Below are 12,645 nucleotides of genomic sequence, written 5' to 3'. Positions count from 1 at the left end.
GTTTTATGAGAAGAAACGATCTTCTTAAGTGGGGTATTAAACTAAAATGATACAGGTTGCGATTGCAAAATCAAATATAAATATCAGTAGATGGTAGTAACTTCAAATAGTGTTTTTATTTATTTGTATGATTTTATGCTTTTATTGACTTGAGCATGCAAAGACACACAAACCACATTTTACGTCCACTTCCTCGTTGGGCATCGAAAGCGGTATTAGCTATGTATGATGGACACGCGGCGTCGACGCACACGACAACTTTCCCTTCTTTAATGGAAAAACGGCATTAAAACGAGAGACACAAGGAACAAACTTGAAAGGCACAAGTGCAACGCGTGGGATACCGGCTTGACCACCAAGCTCTACTTAGTCAAGGTGTTGACAATGTTTAATATTATTCCTTCCAAACTACCTAAGGTGTTGGAAGGAATAGTCTAATTTCCAAGAAAGCTTTATAAATTACGTCACACGCATCTTTTAGATATTCAGACCAAAATAGTCATTCAAGTTTGAATACAACTCATTCGTCACAACAAAACTTATTGACGTGCTACGATTTATCATGATTTTTTGTATTTATTTACATAATTACTATAGCGCGATGCACGGCAATTTTGTCATGGCGGTCGGTTCTACGAATCGAATTTAAAGTAAAGATGTGCTTGAGATAACACGCGGAACGCCGGATATCGATCAATGATGTCAGCTAGTAAAATATTGATAGCAAGTTAAGGAGATTCCTGTTTAACATAAAGATTGATTCAGTTTCTATTGTGCGAGGGCAGTAACTGCTATCACATTTATCTCAGAGCAATTTATTAAAAATGCATCTTTAAATCTTAAATGAGTAGCAATGGCTGATGGTAAACAACAATAAAGACTATTGAGTAACATTCAAGCTAAAATGTGAAAGTTTGGGAATTATGTTCGATAAATTATCGATGCAAAAAGTTTTATCAATAGCCATATAGACCACCGTGAAACTGCTAACAGCCGGAATAATGTAGTGAGTCTTGTTAATTCATTAATTTTAATGACACGGCCAAGCAATTTGATATTTTCGCGTACTAGAAAGAAGTCAAATAAGAGGAAGTAATGTTATGAAATTATTCTACGACCTCGTCTTTATCTTGTGCATTAATTCATTGGACTAGACTAAGCCTCCAGCTGGTTTCCAGTAATCGATAAGGTATCAAAATATACTGTAAAGCGATGATTACGCTTGTAAAGTTTGTATAGACTCTACAGCATTTTTGCGATGATTTCTGTAGAAATCTAGGTCTTACGTTGACGTTACTACATATTTCATTGGTTAAATGACGTAGGTACATAACATAAAGGATTTTCCAGGGGAAGGAAAATGTGTCATTTGCCATTTGTCATTTTTGCAGTATGAACATTACGTATCTATGTTGAGTCGGGCCCAGTTAGGAACCTGAGAAACACCCAAATCCACATCGATGTACGCTCGGGTCCAATAGCAAAAGCACGCGCTGCGAAGTGAAAGTGAATAACGCGCACGTACGGTCGGCCCGCAGCCCCAATAAGACGACACCGCCGTCCGCATACTTCAGCAATTACCACGAGGAAATCAGCACCGTTCCGCCAAGTAGCTCCCAGAGACCTAACTAAAGAAGCCGAATAAGCCATGTAAACACAGATTTATAAACATCTTTTCACTACCATAGTCGAGTTAACATTACTCCTGTATGGGTAAAGTAATGATAGCAATGTATTGCACAACGTATAGTAAATGCTGAATCATTTCCCTTTTAAAGTATTTACAAAAGTTAAACTATCAAATACAGTATTAGATGTTTCCTAGCAAATACTTAATTCATTACAAGATTTTATTTTGTGCACTGCGTACGTTTGTGCATACGGGTCTACGCTCAAACTAGTTGACCTAAACAATATTCTATTTTATCTTCACGGGATATCAAATGAATGTATTTCCAACCCTGACCCCGAGGTTGAATCAAGCACATGCAACCAACCGGCCTTAAAAGCCATTGGATTCTAAGGCTCTTCTACATTTATTTGGTTCCGGTTCGCAATAGATCGTGGATTTGGGTTACGTAACGATTAGAGACGTAGTTAAAAACATTGACCACTGTCTAGTCTATTCGATGGCAACTTTGTATTGAAGTATTGCGTGTGAATGTCTCAAAGAAAATGGAAAGCAGCGCAAGATTAAATTTACGCGTGTAATTTCCGATAGTCAAACAATTTTGAGTAAAAACAATAAAGCGATGAATGCGTGGACAGGCAAATGACGTCAATATCAATACATAAGTAAAATATAAACAGTGTTAACGAAATAAAGCATTGGAATAAACGCAAAAAGTGTTGCCTAACCTTATAACAATCATACAAATAGATGGTGATTGAGTAACTTAATTGAAATATATAGAAACTAAAATATTTCAGTGAATTCTTATAATGATTTTTCACTGTTCTTCAATGAATGAATGAAGTAGGTAATATCAGTGATGGTAAAATTGCTTGTTTTGCAAGTTACAATTATAATGACTTTTGATTTAGCAATTTTTTATCGGACAAGGCCTTTATAGAGTGGGCCAAGTTTAATGCGAGACATAAGACGTAAAAACAATAGGCCCGTGTTCGAGATCTTTATGAACTGGACTTAGGTACAACAGGTCGTCCTTGTGGCGAGTGTAAACACTATTGTTTGATCACGTGGCTGCACCCATTATGATCTGATAAAGGGGTTCACGCTAACACACCTTTGTTCTGTACCTACAGTACCAGCCAGTAACAATGTCTGTCATAGAAATGCCTATTTCATTGAATTTGCAGCTTCCAATTTAAATTATACAAAAGGGTTCAATAGTTATTAAAAACAAAATCCATTTTTTTATTGAGTCGATAAAATTAACGCCAAGAATATGTAAATAAATCAAGTCAGTGTCACGTTTCAAGTCAAACAAGGTTCTAGGGAAGGTTATGAACAAAATCTATAATGAGCAATACGGAGAAATCGCCAATCGGTAGCTAACCTTCAGTAATCAATCAGGCATTACAAGATGAGTAAAATGTGGCTGGGAAGCAAATCTGAGACGAAGGTTAATAGGTAAATGGAGGCAGCAAATGGAGCCTAGAATATAGAGCTACTTAGTCGTTGCCATGTTCCTGCTTAAGCATACATTGTCCAAACTACACAAATATAAATATCATACAAATACAACTAGAGGTAAGTGGCCTGAGTCTGGTTCGACTGATAAATACATACAACTGTTGGACAACGGTATATTTTTTCGATCCCTAACAAGTTCAATTCGAAGATTATTGTGTACATTTCGTAAAGCGTTACATACGCGGAGTGAAATTTATCTTTATATCAAAACATAACATTTTCGTTTAATACAAAATCGAATCCTGTTTTCAAGGACTGCGATAATGTTCCGTAAACCGTTGGTGAAGGTAGTAAAGTGTTGGGAGGACAACGACCTGACCGACTCAAGACGTATTCCAAGTTACATTGTGAGGAACATTCAATTTTACAATGCAGAACATTGGGTTCAATGTACATAGGAGGATGATTCATTAGATGCAGAGATAACATCGATACTAGAGACGGCGATATATTGTGTTCAGAAAATTAATGCGCATCCTATCAGAATGACTGACTATTGCATTTTGTTTAACATTAATTTGGTGCGATGAAAGATTTTTCTACACATTAGTCGAGAGCTCAGAAAAAATAAGGGTCCTGACGTGTGGCAAAACATTATCGCAAAAGGGGACAACGGCCGTCGCACCTGTGAGGTGCAATCCACATGTGCCCACTAGCGACTGGAACTGTTGCTATTTTTACACACTCCACTCTATCTTATTTACTATTCTGGTCTGCGACTCATTGAATTGTGGTTATTATGTGCAAGTTGGATATGTGCCAGCGAGTCTCGAACCTAACACACAGATACAGAGATATTCGAGGAATGATGGCGAAGCGTTTTCAGAGAACAGTGCTTATCCCGATAATTTTCTGGGGATTGTAAAAAATAACACAAAGCCAAGGTTGACCCGCTATTGGGTTCAATAGTGTTACAATTTACATAATGTTGTTTTTGTTTTACATAAAATGTCTATGATATTTGTAATGTAGAACACGTCCAATTGTTTAGTTGGTATCATTTAATTTAGTCAATACAGGAAAATATTGAACGGTGACGTTTTAGGTTTTGAATAAGATGGTCGGGGTCGTTTACATACAAGTAAGTGACTCTCGACGAGCAACAAGAGAAGAGATCACGTCAAACCGGCAGGCGCGTCGAGCGGTGGCAACAAGTAAACCGGTCGAAGGCGCCGGGCGTCGGGCGCGGGGATCGACCGGGGGATTAACACCTTGTAAACAAAATTGCATTAGCCACGTTTTTTGCAATGAGCGAGTGGTAATTGTATAGTTAGATGTAATACTTGTTGCATCTAACCGAGCCAAATATGTTTACAACACTCGATACTTTTATTTTACACAACTTTTCACATTTGTTATCCCAGTTTCTTGGTATTTGGTTTATATGTGACGTAATTGTAGACTCGGAAAGTTTAGAAGTAAACAAAATGCTACTGTTGGGAAAGGAAAATTCTTGAATGTATAATAATAATGTCAACCATGTATGAATGTAAATACAGCAGATACTGGCTGTTCGTTTAATAGAAGTCATGATCGGTTGGGCTAAATGACGAGGTCGCTTTGTTTACGTGACGGCGTGTGATCCGTGTACAATTTGTTTTTCGAAATAATTTAGGGTAAAAAGTTTAATAGACCACCGACCGCAGCGACAAGCAACAAATCGAAATCGGCTAAGTGGGTCATCATATAATTTCGCAAGCGTATCGAGTGCCGCAAGCGTTAACTGGTACGCCTGAGGCAAGTCAAGGCCCGTGCGACGATGAGGCCCAGATCCTGACGATGCTGTACTCCAATACTATATGCAACTATGCATCTTCAATCCTTATTAACCATGGACAAGAGTTAAACTTACTAATACACCTCCATATTTAAACTAAAGCAAACATTTGCTTTTATAGCTTGAACTTGCATAATAGTTTTGGTGTTGCACTTGTGTTTAATGAAATCTAAGTAGTTTTCGAAATACGTCAATTGTATGTTTACTCATGACAACTATAACTTGATGTACGCACGTTGTTATTAATAAAATATTTCTTAATGTTCATTCGAAACGTCATTACTGATAAGGTCATCGAATTATGTAAAATGTACAGAGAAGTACGTGCAAAGCAGACAATTGTTATATCACAAATTATTAGGAAAGCTAAAGATTCCAATGTGCATGATACTGAAGACATATTGCAATAAGTAATAAATGTTGTTAATTATTGCATCAATACAACGCACGTGACTAACGTCAAGTACCGTTCTTTGCAAAAACCAAAATGTTATAGGTTATGTATGTATTCTGAAGAAGGTAATTTGAAACCTTATACTGAACTTGACTTTCTAAAAGCGATTTCATAAAGAGGACAAAATATTTAAGGAACAAAGAAACAATTTTGGCGTCTTCGCAAAATAAACGTAAAACTTGTTCATGTCATTGTTTCGACCGCGGTTTACACATGATATCTCTAATGTTTCAACAATTGATATCAAATAAGAATACTAGGGTATGCTAATTAACTTGTAGGTACAGTTTTATTTATGGCTTCTAAACTGCCGTTAAATACATTAGCTAATGAAACGGACTTATGGTACGGTGTGTATCTACGTAAATTTTACATTTACCGGTTCTCTGCATGATTTATTAATATGGAAAGCCTACATTTTTATAAGTCAAAATTTCAATAAATATGCACATCATGTTGTTTATAAAATTAAGTGCATAAGGTATTTTACTAATGATAAGGGACATTAGTAAACGGTTTTTGGGGCAAGTAATTAGGACAACGTATTAATACAATGCAGTTAAATAAAAATGGTCCAAGGATAGCGCCCTGTGGTACCCCATCTTAAAATAATGTTTTACGTGGAATGTTAAGCTTATATTGAGTAATTTTATTAAGTAGAATAAAAATGTGTTTGTTCACTTTCATTTTATTAGCATAAAGAAGTAAATAAACCTTCAACTCACCCCTTCATTTCCGGGTAGGAACTGTATTTTAGGTTTTGCCAATCTGTCCTGGAAAAAGAGGAAACAATGGTTAGTGTTGCATTATACATATATTAATAATTGATTGGGTCACCTAAATGCTTTGTACATATTAGTCAACATAGTTATACAATATAAAACGATTTTGTATTTTGATTGCATTAATAGGACTGTTGTTATTTACCAAATACTGACTCCCACAAGTCTACGTAATTCTGTTGAGACTCACTTTGTTAGATAATGATAAATAATTGAAGTTTCCATTTTAATGCACATAAGTAAAACCTGAACCCAAGCCTTAGACAATGCTTAAATGCCATACAATGCTACAAGTGTGAGAGTTGCAAATAAAATACTTAAGTAAATACCTGACTCTACGAGTTTTGAAATAGAGACAGATTATGGTAGCTATTTGAATTGTTTGTGTACAGTAAAATATTAGACATATGTTTAATACATTGACGTGCAAAAATTTTTCAACACTAATTTACGTAGACAGGAAAATACGATGTGACTAGTGACGCATATTATTGTTGGGAGTAGGTACATACAAGGTAAAACTGTGTTACAGTAATATTGGAAATATCAGCAGTGTCTATATTCTTCGTGCATTTAAGACCGTCGAACTATGAATCAGAATGACTTTGTGTTTGTGTACTTATTGTGTTCCACCTATTATTTGCTTTTTGGAACAAAAAGTAACCGTGGAAAACTATGGTCATAACCGGCATGTCATTCGAAGTTTTTACTTAATTACATAAATCTTAAAGACAACGCTCATCTTCATTCCTATCATTTTATCTGGTAGATAAGCTCTTAATCCTATGGTTGGTTTTTTTCGGATGTAGAAGGCAGATAAGAGAATGAAAAGTGATATTAATGTGTTGTTGCTAACGATTCAGCAGAACCTAACATATGTTATGATGTCCTACAATAATGTACCGTCAAAGACTGCTAATAACATTGCATTAGTAGATAGTTGAGAGATCAATATTTCTACATTATGAAGCATAACCTAATGAAACGATGTAATTAGACGACAAGAAGCCAAACTAGTTAGGCAACGAGTCGGGTTGGCCACAATAAGCAAGTGTCGGCAAGTCGAGTCGTGGCGTTGCACAACCGGCGATGGTCGAACGCGAGAAACATAACTAGGCTGGGCGGCAGTGCTGATGATGTAAACTTAAAAATTGCTTTACTTACTTACTTAACCACTAAACTCAATGTGAAATTCAACTACTTAGTTGCACTGCACTGCCGCGATGCCGTCTAGACTCTTAGCGGGAAGGGATGACCCGGAACTTGCCGTGGTTAGCATCCATGGCCGTGACTCTCGATCTCTCGAGGGTCAACCAATTACTATGTCAATATCAGAACAATTTTTGCATTATATATTTTATACGGTCATAAACAGTTTTATTTGGAAAATTTCAACAAGTGAATGCTACCAATGTGCGATAAGAGAATCGTCTACTTTGATTAAGATTGAAATCAGTCGCGAATGTCAAACCAGTTTTACTAGCAAGGTCATACGTTTGTATTAATTTTCCTATTCAAACTTAAAACATGCTAATACGACTTAAAAGTAGTAATGTACATTTATTCTTATTCATTGAAACAGAGGCTGTTCAGTCTAATAAAACATTTTTATTCCATTTATGCCAAGAGTACCTTGGAAATCATTTACTTAAAGATAATCACTATCATTAGATTACACATTTAAATCTGAATGATTAGTTGGGAAATAACTAGTAGTGATAAGCAAATAACAATATTTATCAACATAGTACCGCGCATAAACACTAACCTTTGGCGTTACATTTTATAAAATAGACCGAATAGACAATTTGTAGTTGATAAAGAGATAAGTATACCTAAACTACATGTTGTAAATAAGTATAATTTTGTTGGATAAAAAATACAAAAGCAATTTTGGCCTTGCGTTGAATTGCTACGTTGTACGGAGTGAGGCAATAAAATACCTGCACAAAGTGACCTTAGCGGAATATGCTGGTGACCTTTAGCTGAGTAAAAAACTTTTACAAGCTATACATTTTTAGATTAGTGAAAACAGAAACCATTTTATAGATATCATTAGCATACAAATCCTGCGATCATCAAACGGTTTTATAAACGCTACCACACATTATTCAGTTTTATTTCATAGTTGCATTTTCAAAAGTTGTTTTATATCTTAAAATAATGTGTAAAATGACAAATTAAATGGGGCTGTTGCGAAAAATAATACTGGTAACGTAGTAAGTAACTAGTTTTAAATATAAACAGAGGTCAATCCAGTATAGAAAAGATAAGAATGCGTCAAGACAGAAGTAAAGCGGGGCGGTGCGAACCGTTGTACGAAATGTTCTGATCAAGACTCCGCTTAGCGACACACATTATTTGAATAACAACACATTTCCTATACTTATTAGAGGCCATTTGGGGATTTATTTCTTTTGATTCATAGCTCTAAAGTAAACATCGTTGCTTTTTATTAAAGCACTCAGTTTCGTTAGAAATAGAAACAATACAATGAAAAAGAAGTGCAATAAAATCATTAAGCTCTGTGAAAGGATCTTTCATAAGCATCTGGGCACCTCCATCTACCTGAGCCACGGAATCCGACAGCTATAAAATGAAAGTTGTTATGTCTAGTTTTGTATTTGTTACGTCGTCTCATACTACAATATTCATACATAAAACATTTTCCTGAAATTTCATTAATTAATATGAATAATCGTAAGACCCATTAGTTTATTACTATATTTGATTTTCATTAGTTGTGGTGTTATGTAACTGCATACAATTTTGTAGTTGGTTTCATGTTTCTGTCACAATAAGGAATATGTTTTAAGAACATTTAAAAGTTGAGTGGCGTTTGAATAGATGTTTGAGCATCCTTTGTAAAGAAGTTACTAAAGAAATAATTGGACAGTTCATTTTCGCATCTAACGTTGAAATCTAAAAACTAATCCGGTTGCTTTGTAAGAGACCAAGGCTTTCTTTTATAAGTTTTGATTACCAGACCTTGTAATTACTGTTTTCCTTTCTTGGTGTTTGAGTATTTCTTTGAAACTGATTTACCTGTTTGTAGTGTGTAGTTACAATGTTAACGTTTTGTTGGAAAACCTCGCTGTAAAGTTTCCGAACATAATTTTCGGTTAATAATTAACATCTATCTGTGCACTGAGTCTGAGAGTTACATAATTTCGTTCCACGTTAGCACTTGTAGGGTCCCTGCGGAAATGAACTTGCCCAAGGTTTGCTTACATTTTAATTAGTACACGTTAATTTAAATTGGAAATAGGTAGAGTGGTTAGTTCTGGTGATCGAGAGTTTTATAGAATGCGTTAATTATTACTAAATTTCTCTTCGCATATTACAATTGCAAGCTTAATTGGTACCAGTGTAGTAAAATATACATAGCAGAAAGTAATAAATATAAGGTGCTTACTTGAGTTAAAGTTACGCCTTAATGAATACATGAATTTGAATGATTTTTTTATATTGTCGATGGATATTATTGGATCTGATTTATTCAGTAGTTTTTAAGGGAAACAGTGAATGTTATAAAATAAGCTACATTGTGTAGGCAGTTCAGAGGAAGGCCTTGTTCAATGTCATGACTATTATGATAATAATGGATCGATCTAAGTTTAGATAGTTGCTACTTAATCTGGCTATGACGGTAAACAAATTGGCTTTCAAGTTTTTCTTACATAATATCTTGATTTGCGAATTTAACATTAGTGTCTCATCACATAGTATTACATCATTTCGATAAGCCATTACATTTGTCTTTTGCATGATAGTTTTTGCAAATGTGAATGTCAGGCGATCTATAAAATATTATCTGCTAACTCCCATCGATTCCACGAATTATTATCGTTATCAGGTACAGAGTAAATGCACGTGTTCTTTTTGTATCAAATTGAAAATGGATGATGAATAATTAAAGGCCGTATTTACTTATTGGTTTATATTGAATTCTAAAATATCTTAGGTAGGTAGTTATTGAACAATATATTGTTCAGTTAATAGTCTTTAGTTTAGCACGAATAAAACATAACGGTTGTTTTATTAATCAAGTGTTTAATACTGGTAAAACACATTCATAAAATAATAATTTAATAAGTATGTTTGATACCTACTTATAAGAACTGTGAAAAAATAATCATGTTCTACGATAATTGGTACACATGCAAGTAAACAAGAAACGAACACAGCATGACAATAAGTAATTACCTATAACTTATAATAGTTACTCTTGCAACACAGGTATGACAAATGATTACCGTTCCATAAAGTGTATCCAGTCATTTTGACCTCGCATGCTAGCTACTCTATTTCAATATTAACGAACTCCACACACGGCCATTGTACGTTGACTCTGTCATAAGGTTGGCGTCCCTAACCGCCCTATTTCTAATCTTCCGTCCTTTTCTAAAGCACGACGCCTTTCACGGGGTTGTATACCCCGTCGTAAATGATGGCTACCTTCATAAAAAGAACCACGTGATTCGTAGATATACCTATTTCTAAATTTTACTACCGTTTTACGTCTCTTTATGGGTACCGTGGTCCATCAACGGTTTATGCTTCTCCAAACAATTAAACATTACCCCTTCATCAGGTTGCATCATGTAAGGTTCTGCGGCACTTGCTTTACGGATTGGCTGACATTTCGCAAACTGGTTTGTTCTAACTACACGTTAGTCAACAAAATGTAAAGAGCAATATTACAATGATGTAGAGTCATTGAAGTAAACAATATTCAATTAAAGCCTCGAGGATAACGGTGTAGTTAAAATGTTTCTATTGCAGATTCATAAATCACGGTAACTATTCATTTAAAATATTTTTATTACTTTATTATGGGATTTAGGATTAGTATGGTTTTTAGAACAAGAGAAAATAGAACAGGTATTTATTGTTAAAGCATAAGACAATAGGCAGCCTTAAAAACCACGCCAAAAACAATGACTAAACTACCTGCATTATCACAAGCGCCCTTTTCGGGAAAACATTGTAAGCTGCCTTTTGAATTGAGTCTACAAGCTTAGAAAGAAAAAAAATACGAACTCAAACAATACTTTAAAATGTAAGGATAAAAATAGAAGTAAGGGGCGGGCGGAGGATTTCTCAGTTCTAACATCTGTTCGCAAGTAACTGCTTAGCAAGGGACAACCAGGTGCCAAGGCTCGGGGGACCGAGGGTGCGACGACCTCGGGCCCTATCGTTCGTGTTCATCGTCACGCAGACGTCACTACATCTATCACACACAAATATTGACTCTCCATAAGGCAATTTAAAGATCAATTTAGAATTTCTTAAGAGCTCCTAACATTTGCGAGAAAATCTACATTTACTCTTAATTCATTCGTGCGATGTTAAAATCTTAAAGATACCTAGTAGGTTTGAATTAATTTGATATCTAGATTTCTCTAGCAGTTACTTCGTAGCAGCCGTCGGCATTTTTATTTTACTACTCGGATGACCCTGATGTCAAAGTGAGATGATAAAATTATCTACATTGTGTGTTGCCAATAGGTACGCTGCAAATAAAATGAGTTTTTATATTGAAACGTTATTAATAGCGCAATTTACTATGAGTTTTAATGATCTTTATCTCAATAAATACTTTAGCAATAAAAGTAAACGGCTCGATTTAACTTCTATAGCTTCTTCTATTCATGATTAGTTATAAATAACTGATAACTATTTATTTGTGATATTCCGGTATCGCTAATGTAAATATGGCATACTTAGGTACTAAGTGGATATCCGGTACCGATACCCACTTTAAAACGCACGTGACAAAGTACCGGCTCAAAGAGTCATGCGTCGCGTTGCTTCTTTCAATCAATTCTAATAAAACTGAAATTTGATCTCAGCAATATTGCAAAATGTACTAACAAATAAGTGTGTACTAAGTATTTCTTTTAAAATGGCTGATTCATTCATTGAAGTCAGAGGACCTCTATGCGATACGCTGGACAGTGATTCGACTGCGTTACAAAAGTGATTCATGGCTTTCAATGGATTCTATGGCCAAGAAAAAAGACCAGGTGGCACGCTTACAAAAGATGCAACAAAAAAAAAACGGCCACCAAACCTGCCGCAGATTACAGGAGAGCGCGCAGGAATTTGTATTTTGGGGGTACAAAGAGAAAGTTGACAATCGTTTAGCAGAGTTGAATAATAGTTAGGTGCCCATGATCTTTCGGCCGGCACAAAATAAATGTATCGTTGTGGAACACGTGCACGGATTGGGGAATCGTAATCAGGTGGGCGACCAGTTTCGGATGGCGTTACAGAATTGTTTATATTGGCAAGCAACGCTTGCAACTGGTCGATATCCATGATTGCTTTGAAATCTGTTGCTTCTGCAACTTTTTATGTAATGCAAGGAAGAATGACTGTCCGTTTTGTGTTGCCTGTTTAATTAAAGAACATTAAAATGATTGCCTACATTTTTATAAATGTAACACATAACAGAACTAAAGTACTTATT

General features: G+C 35.3%; 1 protein-coding gene across 2 annotated transcripts in view; it reads right to left on the bottom strand.

The window, feature by feature from the left end:
- The window catches only part of LOC118274248 (RNA polymerase II elongation factor ELL), a 47,468-nt gene that overhangs the window by 29,028 nt on the left and 5,795 nt on the right, over positions 1-12,645 (bottom strand). For both annotated transcript variants that reach the window (XM_035591685.2, XM_035591684.2), the window contains exon 2: positions 6,114-6,161. In XM_035591685.2, the coding sequence (XP_035447578.2) occupies positions 6,114-6,161 (48 nt within the window). The remainder of the gene's footprint in view (positions 1-6,113; positions 6,162-12,645) is intronic.

The sequence above is a fragment of the Spodoptera frugiperda genome, chromosome 3 (genome assembly GCF_023101765.2).
Source record: "Spodoptera frugiperda isolate SF20-4 chromosome 3, AGI-APGP_CSIRO_Sfru_2.0, whole genome shotgun sequence".
NCBI lineage: Eukaryota > Metazoa > Arthropoda > Insecta > Lepidoptera > Noctuidae > Spodoptera > Spodoptera frugiperda.
The sequence above is the reverse complement of the archived record's forward strand: the minus strand, read 5'-3'. Positions and strand labels throughout refer to the sequence as shown.